Source organism: Astatotilapia calliptera, chromosome 8 (genome assembly GCF_900246225.1).
Source record: "Astatotilapia calliptera chromosome 8, fAstCal1.2, whole genome shotgun sequence".
In the NCBI taxonomy this organism is placed as follows: Eukaryota; Metazoa; Chordata; class Actinopteri; order Cichliformes; family Cichlidae; genus Astatotilapia; species Astatotilapia calliptera.
In genome coordinates this window covers 3790459-3808499 of record NC_039309.1, presented here as the reverse complement: position 1 = coordinate 3808499, position 18041 = coordinate 3790459, and the positions used below count along the sequence as shown (strand labels likewise).

At 41.5% G+C, this 18041-nt stretch overlaps 1 protein-coding gene across 8 annotated transcripts in view; it reads left to right on the top strand.

Moving 5' to 3' along the window:
- The window catches only part of srcin1b (SRC kinase signaling inhibitor 1b), a 145553-nt gene that overhangs the window by 115306 nt on the left and 12206 nt on the right, over positions 1–18041 (top strand). For 7 of the 8 annotated variants that reach the window (XM_026177945.1, XM_026177946.1, XM_026177944.1 and 4 more), the window contains 11 exons: positions 1322–1362; positions 1638–1661; positions 4400–4560; positions 5312–5487; positions 5892–6022; positions 10379–10526; positions 13412–13709; positions 14013–14358; positions 14555–14697; positions 15887–16036; positions 16149–16241. In XM_026177945.1, coding sequence (XP_026033730.1) covers positions 1322–1362; positions 1638–1661; positions 4400–4560; positions 5312–5487; positions 5892–6022; positions 10379–10526; positions 13412–13709; positions 14013–14358; positions 14555–14697; positions 15887–16036; positions 16149–16241 — 1711 coding nt within the window. The remainder of the gene's footprint in view (positions 1–1321; positions 1363–1637; positions 1662–4399; positions 4561–5311; positions 5488–5891; positions 6023–10378; positions 10527–13411; positions 13710–14012; positions 14359–14554; positions 14698–15886; positions 16037–16148; positions 16242–18041) is intronic. The other variant, XM_026177943.1, reaches the window with a different exon arrangement.

Genomic DNA, 18041 nt, shown 5'->3' with positions numbered 1-18041 from the left:
GGGTCTTGTGTTAAACATTCAGGATTAAAAAAAGCCCACTAGAGAGCTCAATACTTCCTAAACTCCAGTCATGCATCAGTCAGTGTTCCCATGACTGATAAAAACAATTTAAGGCAAAGTGGTGTGTGTGCATGCAAAAGTGCAGCACTTTCTAAGTACCAGGCCAAGCTGTGAGAGAAACAGGGAAAGACTTATCATTGCATGTTTTGGTTATGTCGAGTTGTTTGACCAGAGTTTGTGGTGAAGTCAAAAACTTTTGCAAAGATCCAGAGAAAAGCTGTTTGTCACCAACATTAAACACCTCCAAACTGCTGACCTTTTGCCGTGAGCTTCCTCCCTGCTGTAGCAGCCAGCGCACTGCTGATGTGCTGATGAAGTTAATTCAGTTCACCCCGGGGCCACCGATACCCACTCGAGCTCTCTGAGTAGGATCGGGTTGATATTCGATCCAAATGTTGGAGCCGAGCATCCTTAATTAAGTCCTTTAATTTGTCTTTCAGGGATTTTGTATTAACAGATGAGATTGGATGGATATATTTGGTATTACTGGAGCCAGAGACATGCTGACAGATGCTGTTTTTTGGTTGTGTGTTTCTTGGTGTGTGTGTGTGTGTGTGTTTCTGGGAGGCATTAGAGACTCAGCAGGATAGCATTTGGAAGCCCCGGGAAGCCTCAGATTTGCTGTACCCCAACATCATTAAAACATAAGACAAATTTAAACACTGTGGGAAAATAGAAGAAGGGCAGGTTACAATCCAAGTACTGTTTATGAAACTGAAGAGAAACTGTTTTTGATTCTGTGTTGTGCACTTTATTGCAATGTCATATTAAAGAAAATGAAGCTGCTGGCTGGAACCTTAAAGGCGAGAAGCCCTACTGATGCTTTTAGTTTGTAGCAGCCAGGATTCCTGTGTCCTGAACCTCCCACATTTCTTTTGAGTCACTATTGTGGGTGTTCATTTCAACATCCAAAAACCAGGGAAACCTTTTAATAAATGCATATATTTAATAAATAACTGCAGGCCTTATCATCTCTGTTGGTTTTCCGCCTTTTTTCTGGTTGTTATGATGTGGAAAAAGCTTTAAAATTCATATGTGTTTTGCTTCAGCTGAGGAAGAAAAAATTTAAATTTATGTTAAACAGCGATCTTCCCACTACGGTAGATCATGTAGGGAATAGTGAAGGAGCGAGGGAAAAAATCCCGACTACAGCAGCACGCACACTACATTCACACATTTTCCACCATATATCAATAGCTTCTCAGTAGCTCAGTCGATAGTGTGTTCTGGCTGTAAGTACTTTAACACTTGCCTCTTCCAGGGAGAAGATTGAGTCAGCCAGTGACTGCTCAGGAACTGACAGTAAGTGCTCACTACCAAAAAAAAAGAAAGAAAAGGAGACAAAGTATTTCCTATCACTGCCTGTCACTGCTTCACACTGCTGCCTGTTTGATAGCCACATAAATTAGCTCTTTTTCCTCACACAGAGCTGCTGCTATTTCATTTTCTCTGCATAATTCTTAAGGAGCCTCATATGTGATTGTAATGGCTGATTCTGCAAGCTTCCTCATACTGTACTGTACTGTACACGCTGGCTTTTGCTGCTCTGTAACTGGTGCCCATGCTTCTTGTTTTAGCTGGACGAACTATAAAAAAGAAAGGTAGCTACTGTATGTGTTCCTGAAGTGTCTGGTACCCCCCGTCTCACCCCTTCCCTGTTTTTATCTGGAGTCCCATGAGTTCCTAGTACATGTATACATGTCATTTTGAAGGATCTGCCTCTCTGACACCTTGTGTCCTTCACTTTCCCCTTTGTTCTATGGAGGGCCTAAACTGCCAAAATTAGAAATGATTAAATAAACAAATAAATAAAACTGGCTTAATAAAATTTAAAATACGTGATATTTCTGTTTTATTTGCATTTGCATAACATGTTTTTTCGCTAGTTCACCTTTTTATTTGCTCTTCATAACCTCAGGAGACTTTTATACCTGACTATCAGTTTACTGATGAATTTAACTCGGACTGCCCATGCCAAGCACATTGAGTAGCTAAGTAATAGCCAGCTGGGTAACTGCCCCCTGTTAGTTTGTATTATACAAAGCAAATGTTAAGTATACAATCATCAGCCACTTTTTTAGGGACAGCTGCTCATTAGGGCAAAATATCAGCCAATCATGTGGCAGGAACTCATTTAGGGATGTACATATGGTCACATGGAACAACCTCCTGAAGTTCAAACTAATCATCAGGCAATTTAAGTGACTTTGAAGGTTGTAAGGTTGTTGGTACCAGACAGGCTCTCTGAGAGAAACTGCAGATGTACTGGGAGTTTCACAAACCCACCTGTAGGACTTACAGAGAATGTCTGAAGAAAGAAAATATCTATTGAGCTGGCAGAATAAGGTGTCTTCTCTCAGAAAATGCTTTGCTGATGGTAGTGGTCATAAGAGAATAGCCAGACTTCTTCAGGTTAATAAGACACTTTAACACACTATAAGTAAGACATGAAGCGCAGTGTCTCTGAATGCACCGTCATGGGAGCCACTTCGCGGTGCCGTAATGGCATAAGGAGGGTTTTCTTAGAAGACTTTGGGCTGCACTCCATCAATCGAATACGTTTCTGTTGTCAATCATAATTTTAACCTCACGCCTAAAATACTATTTATATGATAATCCAGACATATTACTCGTTGCAGTAGCTGACTAACCTTAGCTCGCTTGCTCACTAAGTTGTCACTGGCAGACTTTTGAATTATCTGATGATATGATGATTGGCTCAGAGAATATTTTAATTCCTGTCATCCATTCTACCATCAGACAACAGATGGATCCAAATTCAACCTCACGACACTTTTTCAAATGACAGCTGTGCTCAAATGTTGCATGGAAACAGAGATGAAGAAAGAAGCCAGGGAATACATCTGGAAAATTATAATTAAATGATTCGTAAAACTGTCTATAAAAAAATAAAATGTATATTTAAAAAACAGAATCAAATAGGAAAAACAATATGTGTGTGTGGGTATAACATATCAACTACAATAAAAAAAAATTCTTTAGTGGATTATTCCTTACATTATGCACATTTTTAAACTTGAGCCATTTATTTTTTTTCTTTATTGCATTGTAATTTTGGCAGTTTTGGTCCTCCATAGTTTCCTGTGTTTTTGAGTGAGAAATCGCTGAGTTGCATTAAATTGGACACGACAAACTCTTTGCTTTGTCAAAGTTTTTCCCTTCAGCTTTTCAACTAAGGATGAATTTGCAGGCGATCAAAAGAGTTTGATGTTTGAACGTTTGTGCGTCAGAAAATTAGCTGCTTGTGGGAAACGCGGAAACATCTTTAGAAACATTGATTTCTTCACATAAAGTGTTCAGTTTTAGCCTCCTTTTTTCCTATTAAGGATCTAAAAAGATGATATTTTGCAATTTCAATTCATATCTTATTTCATCGTAAATTACAGATAAGTCTGGATGTTCTGAGTCCCTTGCGACTTGAATTAGACTCTTCTGAAGAGTCGTTTTAGTTGTGATTTTTATATTTTAACTTCTCCCATTCACTCCAGCTGCTCCTTTTTTCTCCTGTCAGATTTTTATCTGCGTGTCTCACTGAATGATAAAAGTTAGTCAGTAATGGTTCGATTTGCTTGAGCTCTTATCTGTGGACTCTGTGCTGGCAGTTAAAAGCTTACAGAAAGATGAAGGCTGTGCTGAATTCTGGTTGACCGGGAGAGCTGCAGCAACTGTGCCCATAATCAGTTATACACAGAACCATTTCCTCACCTGTACAGGTGTCAGCATTGGGGTGTTACAGTCTTCCTCCTTGGTGTGGACAGCTGTAATTAGTTTTAAAAGAAGCCTTGAAATGCAACTCTTACACCCCCTCCTCTGTTACTAACTGACTGTCTTCCAGTTACTTTCCTTTGTCTTGTTCTGCATGATGCGTGTGTCAGAACGTAGCACTCATCGCCATTCAAGAGGATTTTCTCATTTAGAAACACTCACACTTTGTGGCTGTCTGGGAGACGCCTCTATAACGAGACTCTCGGATTAAGTGGAACTGCTGTTTTTCACTCCCGATCCTGTTTGTCCCCGAAGCCTCCCCATGCTGTTTATCACTGTTGAGTCTACATAAGACTGTAATCTCCACCTCTGACCTGCAGCACAGATAGAACTTGTCCTGGATTTCTGTTTTCAAATGTGCAAACATCCAGTATATTCTGTATTCATGCAGTCAACCAGCAGATGTTTCTCAAAATGCAGATTTCATTTGAAGCCTCTGATTTGGTAACAGTACTCTGGGACAATTTTCTATCAGCTCTAAATGTGCTCTAAAGGATCCCAATACAAGGAATGAATGAGTTCCCTGAAATGAATATCACTTTCTGCCGGGCAGCTTTGACACCATCTGCTCCTCTGGCCCTGATGCCTCCTCCACCCTCGGGGCCCAACCAGCCTGTGACGGTGTCCCGCCTGCAGATGCAGCTCCACCTACAAAGCCTGCAGCAGAACACCAACGCCCTGCGCAAACAGCTGTCACAGCTACGCAACATGCAGGTTTGTAAACAGACAATTTTGACTGAAAACTATTTTCAAATATGCAAACTAGCGTGTCACCCACACTTTTCCCCTCCCGTGATGTCATATTTTTTGTCAGCAAGGTTGTGCAAGCTTGGACCAAATATTAATATTAATGCCCCACTGTACAATACATTGAATAGCGTTGATCACCTGCTTCCCTCCTTTGCTCTCTGTTTCACTGTTGGTGGGTCTCCTCGGCTCTGCGCCAGCAGCAGAGGAAAAGCAGATTTTTTAGAAAAGAACTAAAGTGAAACGAGTTCACAAAGATTAGGAGAATAATATACATTTATTTTCATCATTTATTATTATATATTGTTTAAAATGTAGAACTTATAGAATCCTTTAAGAACTACTTTTTGATCCATGTTTCATATTATTGCACTTTATTTAAAAGAGCCTTGTAACCATTGAGTTAAGAGGGTTTTATCTATGTGCGGTAGCCTCAAAGGGGGATATGTAATATGTGCAGCTTGCAGTACTGTTAGAGTTGAGTCCCTCGATTAAGATAAAGGATTACTGGGGAGTTTTCCTCTAACAGAGTAGGAGCTCTTTTTGCAAACAGACCAACACACCAGATGTTGTTTGATCCCTCAGGAGAGTAAGTTTTAACTTCAGTACATTTACCTCATAAACTCACAAATGCAGTTTGAATATTTGGGTACGTGCACTCATCCAATAGTGTGAATGGAAACCAGTTCAAGTTTTAAGCTGTGACTCTGTTTCCCAGCTGGAGAACCAGGACTCGGTGCTCGCCCTGCTGAGACAGACGGAGTCTGAACTGAGCCTCATGATGCTGGATGCCATGCGCACCCAGGAGGACCCGCTTCAGAGACAGCGCCTCCTAGTGGAGGAGGAGAGGCTCAAATACCTAAACCAGGAGGAGCTGCTCATCCAACAGCTGCAGTGAGTTTGATCTTAAGTAAGAAGCACAGCAAACAGTCAGGTGGTCTCGGTTGGTTCGGTGAGGTGAACGATTCATGATGTTTCCAGTTGTTTACGCAAAGTGTAGACAGTGTTTCCTGGTATGTTTAGCTGAAGTTTCATTATTTCCTGGTTTAAGCTTCACATCAAAATCAAACCAGGAAAAAAAAACTTTTTGCATTCATCTGCTAAACGATGGTGCTGGCAACAAGCACAATTTTGGGACTATTTTGTAAATGTTTTGGAAGCCAGTAGTAGATGAGTAGTAGTACATGAATAAAGTCTTACACTCAGTTTTAAAATTTGCAGGGCATCCACTGTGAATTCAGGTGTGAACAGTTACATTTTCAAAATAAAAGACATTTACAAATTTCTGTCCTTCACAGCGACCTGGAGAAGTCTGTGGAGGAGCTCCAGAGGAACTCGTCCGTGAATCACGGGCTCGTGACGGAGCAGGACGTGGAGCAGAAGAGCAAAGAGCTGAGGATGCTGGGAGAGACACTCACTGAGCTAAAAAGTAAATGCTGTCATGACCAAATCTGTGATGTTTTGTTTGTTCTTTGAATGTTCGACGCTTTAAAATCCTCTCAGTTAACGAGACTAGAGGACATAAACTACATCTGCCATTACTGATCAGGAAGCCCTTCCCTAACCCCTGGAGTGTTTAACTCCTCGACCTTTCACCTTTTGTGTTACGTCTCTGTGTTTCAGTCTTTGATCCCTCGATCCCGTTTGCTTGTTAAGTGATGATGTTTTGACCTCGTTTGCAGATGCAGTCATGTCCTGCGTTGGATGAGGCTCTCATTTCTTTAGTGCGCTGTTTATATTTTATCAACATGAAATGAGACCCTCAGAAGTTTCCAGCTGTCTTTCTGTCCATCTTTCTAGTAGCACTATTCATGTGCAGTGCACCTTTAAGGTATTTTAATCACACGGTGCACACCACAGTCTGGAATCACTCTTGGGCTGGCTAAGATTTTAGTGTGGACATTAAGCTTAGCATCAAGACTCATTCATAGAAAGTCATCCAAACCATGGATGAACATATTAATAACTGTTGTCAGACATTCTCTCAGCTGAAGTTTGATGTTTATTTCGTCTTCCTGCCGTTTGTTGCTGCCCACCAAGAACATTTACCTGTTATTGATAAGTTTAACCCTCATCCTACATCTTCCCTCTGATAATCTGTTTATATTAGCCCGGCCATATCTCTGTAGCTTTATGCCACATAGAAAATTATTATATGTCAAACATGCTATGTTCCAACTTGCACTGAGGAACTGTTGGCACCATTGTCTCGCAGCACAAAAGCTACCGTATTTGTTTGAATCTGCTCTCCCGAGCTCTTGTGTGGAGTTTGCATGTTTTCTGTGACTACCTCGCACAGTCCAAAGAGATGTGTGGTAGGTTAATCTGTGATAAACTAATCGTGTGATTAGGCAGAGGTTCCATAGTGGGTCCACGACCCTCTAAGGGACACTTTCAATAGGGCATAAAAACCTGGGATTCTCCACCAGTTTCTCTTAGAAGTGAAGAAGCTTCTAAAGAAGTCCAGGTGCTTTTCTTTCCAAGCTCCTTTAGTCATCAGGAATAGAAAATTGCTAAATGAAGATCAGTCTATTTCCTTGTCACCAATCCTCCACACAGCGCTGGTGTTTATTTTTACATCGTTGATTACGTCCATCGTCGTGCTTTACCTTTGAGTTTCTTTTTAGAATGAATTCAGAGCATGCAGTATCATTTTCAGATGTTAATTAGTGACCTACCGTGACTTCCTGCTGAGTTCTAACTGCTAATTGTCATAAATCCTCTTTTTCATGAATTTCTGGATATTAAACTGTATTACAACAACTGAGGGAACGTTCATGCTGATCTTTGTATTGGAACTGATTTGGATGCTTTAGTGGAACATCTGTACTGATGACTGGTTAATGAAATTAACCACTTAGTTAAGATAATAGTTTTTTAATTTTACTGCTATATGCAAATGATACCCCACCGCTCCGCTGGTGAGCAGCTCTGTGTCTGTCGGTGCTTTTAACTTTAAACTGCAACAAATTCAAAGGAAAAAGGTTTCAAACACCTGCCAGGCTTAGCTGCACTTTCCAGCACTGTTGCTTCACCTCTGCTGTAGCCCAGCGAGACATTAACACATATCTTTGTTTACAGGATGAGACTGGATTAGCTGAAGTAATCTCCCTCTGAAAGTGGTCCCATACAAATTCATTTTTACACTTATTTGTTTTGCAAAAGGAAAAGTGCTGAGACGTGAATCTAAATGAAGCTGAAACACTTTGTTTTTAAAGCTTCGTATCATCATAATTGCGTCACTGTAATTGCAAATATTTTGTGGCTGAGGGTCCAGAAGCCAGATTTTTAAAATTTATTTTAGTGCCATGAAATACAACAGATAAATTCCCTGTAATATTTATTACTACTGCTAATGTACTTTTCTAGAAAAGCCAGCGTGTGATGGTGTAAACACTCACTAACATGACTTTACAATCAAATGTTTCATACAAACACTGATCATCATGAAATCTCCCCACGTACAGTACTGTAGTTACAGGTCACAGTTCAGGTGCTAACACTGCCAAAATACCGTGTTTGTCCATTTTCATGTTGTGCAGACATGCAGATTAATATTTATGAGTCTTATTGTCCTTTAATTAATATTCATGAAGTTCCAGTTGGCCTCTGTTCCTGCTGCTTTGACCTGTGTACTTCTGTCTCTATCCTGAATATTAACAAGCAATTCCAAATCTCTTTGAAGCTCATTGTGTTGTGAGCCTGGATCCTACAAGTTTAACAGTGTCCTCCACTATTTTATATTTAATGTGAACTTAGAAAATGGAAAAATAGTTTTTATTTAGTTGGTTTTATAAGTTCTTAGTAGGACAAGACAGCAAAAGGAAAGGGACTGAAAATAAGGAATTATTTTTTTAAAAGTCATAAAAAGTGTTGCAGGTTAGACCATAAACAGGAAGTTACTGAAAAAGAAAAGAAAATCCAACAACAGGGAAGATGCATACTAAATACACACTAAGCAGAGAAGCAAAATAAGGGGCAGGTGAACCCAATCAGACCTTAATACAAACTCAACTTGGACGTCTACCTCTCCTCCCACCTTTGCACACTGAGGAGATTTTATTTATGATTCAAATGGAAGAATTACTTATGTGTAAACCAGATACTCAGAGTTGATTTAATAAGGGATTGGGATGCTTTCTTCAGTAATACCATAATATGTCTCAGAAGCAGTTCAATTTGATTTCAATTCAGTTTTATTTATACAGCTTTAAATCACAATAACAGTCGCCTCAAGGCGCTGTTTATCGTGAGCTACAGATCGGCCAGTAATAGAGAGAAAACTTTGAAAATCAGACAACAGTGACAACATTTATAAAAGATGGAAATCGCTTGGAATCACTCACTAGTTGCAAGTTTTAATTCAATTAAGTTTTAATTCTGTAGCACCAAATCACAACAGTTGCCTCAAGGCGCTTTGTATCGTGAAGTAAAGATCCTACAATGATACAGAGAAAACGATGAGGGGCGGCCGTCTGCCACGACTGATTGGGGTGAGAGGAGGAAAGCATGACAAAGACAGGCTGTGGAAGAGAGCCAGGGATTAATGATAACTAATGATTAAATGCAGAGAGGTGTAAGGACACATAATGAGGGGGAAAGTGACTGAAGAGAAACACTCAGTGCATCATGGGAATCCCCCAGCAGCCTACACCTATTGTAGCATTAATAAGGGAGGATTCAGGGTCGCCTGAATACATGCTTTAGCAAAAAGGAAAGTTTGAAGCCTGATCTTGAAAGTAGAGATAGTGTCTGTCTCCTGAATCTAAACTGGGAGCTGGTTCCACAGAAGAGGGGCCTGAAAACTGAAGGCTCTGCCTCCCATTCTACTTTTAAATCCTATACGAACAACAACTAACTCTTTATTAGGATGATGCGGTACTATGAGGTGGTAAAGAGGAGATGGGTCCTGATTAAACAATGGGCAGGATTTTAACCTTGATTTAGCAGGAAGCAAAGATCTTTACTCTCATCCAGTAAGATGTGGAGGTTATTTATTTAACTTGTTCTTGGTCATATTTCTTTAAAGTGACCGTTGTAGCAGTCGCATCATCTTCAATTTCCCATGTGCCTCACAGCCTCTAGTTTGTTCTTTATGTTTATGTTTTTATGGAAAAACAAAAACCAATAAATAAAATAATATTTTTTAAAAACAAGGGCGGGAAAAGAACAAAGGAGGGAAGCAAAATTATAGAAAACCACATGAGGAACTAACCTCCAAAATAAAATGGGAAATAAGAGGGACCAAATGAAAACACACAAACATCAGACTCAGATGAAGGGGAACACACTTGGAAGAAGCAAGAAGTGAGAGAACAAAACATAATCAGTATGCAAGAAAAACAGAGTCTGAATCTGAGGCATATACAGCTTGTTACCAACACACACCCAAACAGGACATATAAATACTACAAAGAATGAAACATATGTTAAAAAAAGTTTATGTACAGATAAGAAGACATGGCCAGGACACGCCCCTGAGGCGCCGCCATTTCTGCTGAAATCCAACATCTCAGATGTTACAACAAGCTAACATGTCCTTACTTCTCGTTTAGCTGACCCCCGCTGAGCCCTCCTCATAGGAATCATCTGGATATGACAGGAAAATCCTGGGTGACAGAAACAGCATCCCGTCTTCCCTTTATGTCCCCTTCCCTGTAATCCGCCTCCTCCCGCTGTCCCTGCTCTCCGGCTCTATTTCTTCTCACGTCAACATTTCAACATATCTCTCTGACACACAGCTTTCTGTTTTCACTGATGCCTCTTTCCTCCCCACCCTGTGCAGACCAGTTCCCGAGCCTTCAGAGTAAGATGCGCGTGGTGCTGAGGGTGGAGGTGGAGGCTGTGAAGTTCCTGAAAGAGGAGCCTCATCGTCTGGATGCCCTGCTGAAGCGCTGCAACACCATGACAGATGCTCTCAGCACGCTGCGCAGGTACTCGAATTAAAAGTGAAATGAACCCTCGCTCAGTTATTAAAGCAGCTCAAGTATTTTCTGCAAGATTTACATCAAACCACACAGTCAGTCATCATTTTTTAGTAATTTGGTTTAGATAATACAGCTGACGTCAGTCTTATCAGGACCAATCAATTATTTAAATTTTTTTTTTATCATTTGATTATTATAAAAAATAGTTTTTTCTTTATTTACAGATTATAAAAGGACTTAAATAAGGATATTAAACTACAATATATACACAACATGTGATCGAGGTTTTAGGAACGAGCCCAGATAAATCAAAAATCGTACTTGATCTCCTCTTCATGGTCATTTTCCCGTTCACCTCTCAATTCTTTTCATCACAGCTGCTCATTTGAGATCTCTCAGTAGAAGTGTCCTTATGCTTCTCCCCCTGTGATGTGTTCTGGATCGGCTCCATCGTCTAAAAACAGCATCTTGATTTCAACTTGATTTTCATTTTTTGGATGGAGCACAGGGATGCAAGTCTGGTGACAGCAAAATGCTCAGAGTTTTTCATTTGCCGTGTCACCGTCACTCCTAGAAGTTCCCCCTCAGACACTTCAGCAAGTTACAGTAGAACAGCTGGCAGTTCCACCTGGGTGGATGAATTTAATGCATTAGACTGTGAATGTTTAACGTTGCTGCAATATGAGCGGGTGGTGTCCTGACCATCTTTGGTTCGCCACATCTGGTTTCAAACATCGAGATGGCAAAAGGCAAAAATGGTCACCTTCTGATGTCAAAAGTACGACTTTATAAACCAAGTGAGAGTGACTACATCCATCGTTTATATACAGTCTATGAGCCAAAAAGAACGATGAGCTCGTGCCACGCCGAGGCGCCTGTCCATCTGTGTGTTCGCGAGAATCTCTACTCCCCCTTTACCTGTACTCAGAATTTAACTAAGCTTGCACAAACTGCTCAAGATTGAGGTTACACTCATTTTAGAGGCAGTAACTGCGATGAGCTGATGCATCTGTTTTATCAGAAGGTCTTTTCCAACCACTAAAAGGGACCTAGTTACATCTTGGTGCCAGATGCCAACACAATATCAGGCAGGTGGTCATTTTGTTTTGCCTGATTGGTATATATTAACATCTACACAGATTTAATAGAAACAAAGGCTTGTGCGGTGCTAATGACTACATAAAAGTTCTGCAATTTTTTTTTATTTAATTTCGTGTTTTATCCAAAACAAAGGTCCAGGATTGAAAAAGGATTTGTTGTAATATGGAATCAGTGGAATGCAGCTTATATGGGATTCCCAATTATGTGTTTAAGATTAACATTTAAGGAAGTAAAATCAGAATTGATGCATGACTGCGCTGCCAAACGCTGAATAATGCCCGTGAGTCCTGTGTGAACACCGAGAACATCAGAGGAGAGCTGACGGGCGCAGCAGTCTCTCCTTTCCACTGTTGGTATTTCTGATTAATGGTTAAACCTTCTGGTCATCAGACAGCACGCCTCGTTTCTGCTGATATCAAAATGATAACATGTCATATATCGAGGTTTTTGTATTTATTTTTAATTGAAAGAAAAAGTTGAAAGTTAAAAACTGTCTAAGCAGCCGTTCGGGAACTTCAGATTAAGACGTCTGAATCCTGTAAACGGGATTATAAATCTCAGAAAAATGTTGATGCCGGTTTTCTTGGGGAGCTGCAGGACTTTAATGTAAGATCAGTAGGATTAAAATATGTGAGAAACTCCTCTCCGGTACACCAAGTATGGCCAATTATTTCAGCTGTGTCATCTTTCTTCAGTTCCTCATATGCGGTAATTCAATCGTTCATGCGATGAGTAATATATCACTTACCCTCGGTGGTGATCTGCAGTGATGTTTGTTTTAATAATCCTTTATCTAACTAGGTAAAAAAAGTCTCATTCAGACTGAAAATATCATCTTGAAGATGGCAGCAAACATCGTTACATTTATAGACACAAACAAACAGACAAATAAAACTGTCACACAGAACAGATGAACCCGGGATGTGCCGGGCGCAGCTGTGTCGCTTTCAGGTTCCGACGTGGCCACGGGAGCTAATGGCGCCCGCCCCGAAAGGTGATGGCACGTCTGGCAGACGTTCCAAAAGCATCTGAGGAGTAGCTCTCAGCAGCAGAGGGAAGGGCAGGAAGATATACACAGAAGTATCATAGGGAAGCCAGTTAATTTCAAAATAAAAGAACCCATTCAGAGTCAGTGCTTTACAATACGCCTGGTTTGATTTGAAGCTTTGTGTAGATGTGACATCATATGACATCCTGATCAAAGCTCCAAGTTTGAACGGGTTCATGTGCAAACAAACTTTCAGAACCATTTTGTTCTTGATCTTTACTTGCACGATTGTCAAAACATTTAATAGGAGCTTTGGGTTTAATAAGTTTGCCTGAGCTGACCCAAAGGTGGCACAACCAGGAGCAGTGTGTATTTACTTCAACATTTACAGCTTTGTGAGCCATAAACAGGATCAGACCATAAGGCCTCGTTCTGCTGTAACATCCTGAGACACGTCGAAGGCTTTCTGTCCGACGCAATGAAGGTTCCTCTACAGGTGCTCAGAACAAGATTTCCAGGAGCGATCTAATTAGCAGGAGTGCTGGAGCCAGTGTTTTACAACATAAAGAAATGGTCTGGCCAAACTTAAATCTGGCACCATTTTTGCCTTTTTATGGGTTCAACAGTTCAAGTTTTTGATATTTAAGTTTTTGCAGTCAGTCAGCAACAGTTTGGATCATTTATGATTCATTACCAGAGTTTGTTAAAGTAAACGTAATAAAAGCTGGTTAATCAATGACAATAGACTTCATTGTGTTAGCTGATGACCTTACCGTTATTCTGTTGTCCCCTTTGTTAAAAGACAAGTCACTGAGGGGGTGTGGAAGAGCCCCGAGGACCTCTCCAGCCAACCGCAGAAACGAGCCGATGACCTGAGTCGTACCTCTGATCTCGACATCCTGAACAGTCCTCCTCTCAGCCTCACCGATCTCAGCACCAGCGCCGGCCTGGCCAACTGGATGCCCGTGTCTGCCGGCGACGCGGACACCTCGGGCCCCGAGCAGGACATCCAGCCTACGATGACCTTTAGAAATCGAGTTCTTGATGAGCTGCCAAGCCGGCGTCCTCCTGATAAGTCTGTGTCCGCCGAAGTGCGACTGGTAATGAGCTGCTCATTATGACTGTTTTTCTTCATCTTACTGGTGTGAACAATCTTAATGTGCACGTTGTCAGGATCGGCCAGATGGCAAATATCCATTTACATTTGAAATTGCATCTGAAGGTACTTAAATCCCTCCATGAGACCGTGTTCACACGCCAGCAGTTTGTTTATAATTCCATTTGTCCATGCAGCATTAGAAAACAAACTGCTTCTCTCTGCCTTGGTTATGTGTTTCCAGCTCTGCCTCTTAGTAGTTTGCATGTTAGGGCATATCATTTGTCTATATCTGTATTTATGTCAGGCGGCCGAGCGGGACTGGGAGGAGAAGCGTGCCAGCTTGACCCAGTTCAGCGCCCAGGACATCAATCGCTTGCTGGAAGAGACTCAGGCAGAGCTGATGAAAGCCATCCCCGACCTTGACTTCGCTGCCAGGCACATAAACAAGCCGGCAGTGCCCCCAAAGCCCCAGATCACCATCCCAATAACGTCCGCCGCAGCTACCTCTGCAGCTGGGACCACTGGGACCACAGCCACGACCTCCACCACTACAAACACCACACCCAGCGGGGACCAGCAGCCTGGAAAGGTGCAGCTGGCTGCCCAGAAGCTGAACAGCATGGAGGGGGCTGGTTCGCATCGAGGCTCAGGTCAGTTTGTGTTTCAGATTTAAATCTGAGCTTTCAGCTTTGACTGAAGTGCCTTTGTGCCGTCTTCCTCCCCTCACCCCCAACCAGCTGGGGTGAGGGGGGGGATATTACCTTACAATATAAATAAATAAATGTTAAATAAAGTTATTTAAACAAAATGAAAGTTAAAATACTAAAAATCTGTTTATTTTTAAAGTGGACCTCAACGTGGCCAAGTATCGAACAGAAAAGCCCTCCAAGTCTCCTCCTCCGCCTCCACCTCGCCGAAGCTTCCCCTCCGCTCACGGCCTCACCACAAACCGTACTGGAGAAGTCATCGTCACGTCCAAGAACCTGAAGGTGAGACTCAGTCAGGGTTCAGTATCCAGAACCACATATGAGTCATACCTTGATTGTTTTTTAGATAACAACCACAGAACCAATCACTTGATCATGTTTGAATACATCCATCTATTTCCTGAGCCACTTTTCCAATAAGGGTCGCATGGTGGCTGAAGTCTATCCCAGCTGTCGAGGGGTGAGAGGCGAGGTTCTCTTTGGACCGGTCACCAGTCCATCACAGGGCTAACATGGACACACGTGTGCTTATAGTCATATCTTCTAACTAACATGTTTGAGTCTTCCACTTTACTTACCTGAGCGATCTTTGAGTAATGCAGGTTTCCCCAGATTAGTGCGAGTTAACCAGGCTTTAACAGCTTTAACAGCACTTTCAGGATTATTGCCATGCTGCTACGTCGACAGGTTTTTACCACACAGCTTCAGATTTTGGCAGATCTCTGCAGACTTTGCTGCAGGCTCACAGCAGCATGCTGCCTCTTTCAGCTCACACTATAAATCAAGTTTCTGTATTTGCCCTCTGGTCCACAGTGTTGTTAATGCATATGGATTGTTTTGGTGGGAACTTTTCTACTTGTTTTTTTAGGTATATGCTGTAAATGTCTGCCTTTTCTCAAATCTATTAGAAATAAACGTCTCTATTTTCTTTATACAAACTACCCCCACTAACCAGAGTCGTTTCATCCTGTCACGCTTTCATAACTAAAGCCTCTTGTCAGAAGTGGACTTAAATCTCCGTCTCTACAGTGATACATGTGGCAGCACAAAAAAAACGTAGCTCCCTTTTTGAGCAAGCCAGTCATTTCTGGTGCAAGTGCTCTCCATGGTGGTTCTGTTATATTCTGTTACATACAGTGGATCTCCATCATTGTCTTGTCTTCTTCTCCACATCCCAAACTGGGCGTGTCAGATGGCCGCCCCATCCTGAGCCTGGTTCTGCCAGAGGTCTCATCATGTTAAAAGGGAGTTTTTCCTTCCCACTGTCGCCAAAGCTCTGCTCAAAGGGGATCATATGATTGTTGGGGTTTTCTTTTGTTTTCATTGTAGAGTTTTTACCTTGACAAACTGCAATTTGGTGCTATATAAATAAAATGGAATTTAACTAAATTAAATGAAATTGAATTTGACCTGTTTGCCGTGGCAGGTCAGTCCTTAGAAATGTTGTTGTCTTTATTTTGTCCTTTTGTAGATGGAAGAAGATGGTGACCTGCCAAAAACCCTTGTGAAACTGAGGCGGACCCCCTCCGATGCCCCCCGACCTGCCTCGACCCCTCCCGTGATCGCAGCCTCGGCCGTACAAGATGAAGACGACGAAGAGAAGATTATTGCCGAGCTGGAGGTACATTAGTCTGGATTTTTAAGTGAGAAGTTATTCATCTGATTTGTGTTGCAGATTTCTGTTAATACATGTTGTCTCGGTGTGATAACGTGTCTTTCATAAAACTACAAAGATATTTCAGAGAATGCCTGTAAAAGATTGTAATAAAGGGTACAGCAGCCCAGCAAAGGCCACCCCCACCCCTCCCTGCATCATGGGCAGAAAGGTAAATTAAAAACCTCCAGCTGCCTTCTGTCTCCGCCACACCTGTGGGCTCTGCTTCTGTTTCTGCTCATTCCCCCTTTCTTTGTATTTCCTACTACTGCTGAAGCTTTTGTAGCGACTAATACAAAGAGTCAACACCTTTTTCAGGGTCACACTGAAATAAGCAGCGGAAACACAGCTGTAAAAAGCCAGCAGACTAAATTGTAGACAGCACTTTAATCTGGTGGTTTTCTGACCTTGGTTTAAAAAAACACCAGCATTTCCCACCATTTATACATTCTGCTTTCATGTAATCAGCCTTATACTGTGAGGTTTCTGTTAGAGGAGAAAAACACACGACGAGGAAAATCTGGTGATTCATCTCAGCGCGCTAGCAGTGACTGAATTTATTTACTGATTATAATTCAATTTAAATACAATAACTGGCTTTACAGGAGCGAGGAAGAGAGAGCACCGTGGGCACCATGCAAAAGTCTTCTTTACATTTTGCATTTTGTTTCTGAGGAGCGAGACTTCCTTATATTTGTTTCGCTTGTACAAGTCGTGCAAACAACGGTGAAGGATGTCATGTGACTGCAGCGTCACAGTGTTTTCTGTCACTGTGCACGCAGTACTGCAAGCCGTGACTGATGGCATTAATCTGTTGTTTGCTGCTATGTGGATAAATGACTGGGGGAGTAACGATGACCTGTTTTAACAGAAAACTAGATAAAGTGTTAAAATCTATTAAAGTTGCCATGTCAACAGCACTGTATGTGAATCAGATTGTTTCAGTTTGTTTGGTGATGCTTAATTACTTTTCTGTGATAATGTAAGCTAATTAAAGTGTATGCTATATTTAAAACATCCTATTTAGTTTTTTTTAGTTTTTTACTCCTATGTGGGATCAACAGACGCTGAAATATATCAAAGATTAAAAGAAATAACTGGATTTTCTGGTGGCGTATATTCGAATTGAAAACGTATGTGTGTTTTCCACATTCATATTTAAAAATCCAGTTGTAGGCAGAAGGCTGAATATAAATTTAAGGTGGCTGAACTTTTCTTCTCTTTCTAACCCTGTTAATGTGTCCTCTCCTCTGCTGACTTTCAGTCTTGCATATTGTGATGTTTGTTTATAAAATGTGCATTAAGTCTCTGTAACCGCTGCAGCACCTCCTTGTAGCTGACGGCGTGATGCGATGTGCAGTGAGTCAGCACGGATCGAAGCAGATCATGCATTTAGTTTAGAGTGCTCTTTATGACAGCTCTGCTGGCACGTTGAGCCGAGAAAAGAGGTCTTGTTTTTGTTGGAATTATCGCACAACGCCACTAAGCAGGTAGCTGTCAAAATAAAGGGACGGTGAGACGAGGAGGGAGGGCGAGGGAGGGGATTTCAGGTTCAGAGCTGCAGACAGAAACGTTTCTCTGAAAGAATCTATTTTCTCACATGCAGGTGCTTTAAATTCAGATCCCGCTTTTGTTTGCTGAAGGCGTTTCAAGCAGCGTGGCATCTTTAAAGTTCCTGCCAACAGTGATTAAAGTCAGCAGAAATAAATTGTCTCTTTCTAATACTGGTCATTAAATCTGTGCTTTCCTGTGGTAGAATATTTTTACTGAAATTTGGTCCAGAGAGACGCAAAAAAGGTTAAAGGTTAAAACTCAAGAATGGTGAACACCGGCACCTAGATCCTCTGTGTACAGCTGCTCTCTACAGACGTGTAGACATTATGCAATCATTCGTCACAGCGCAGCACTGTAATAGATGTAAATCCAGTCATCAATGAAGATTTTTTTGTCACTTTTTAACAATTTAAGCTCA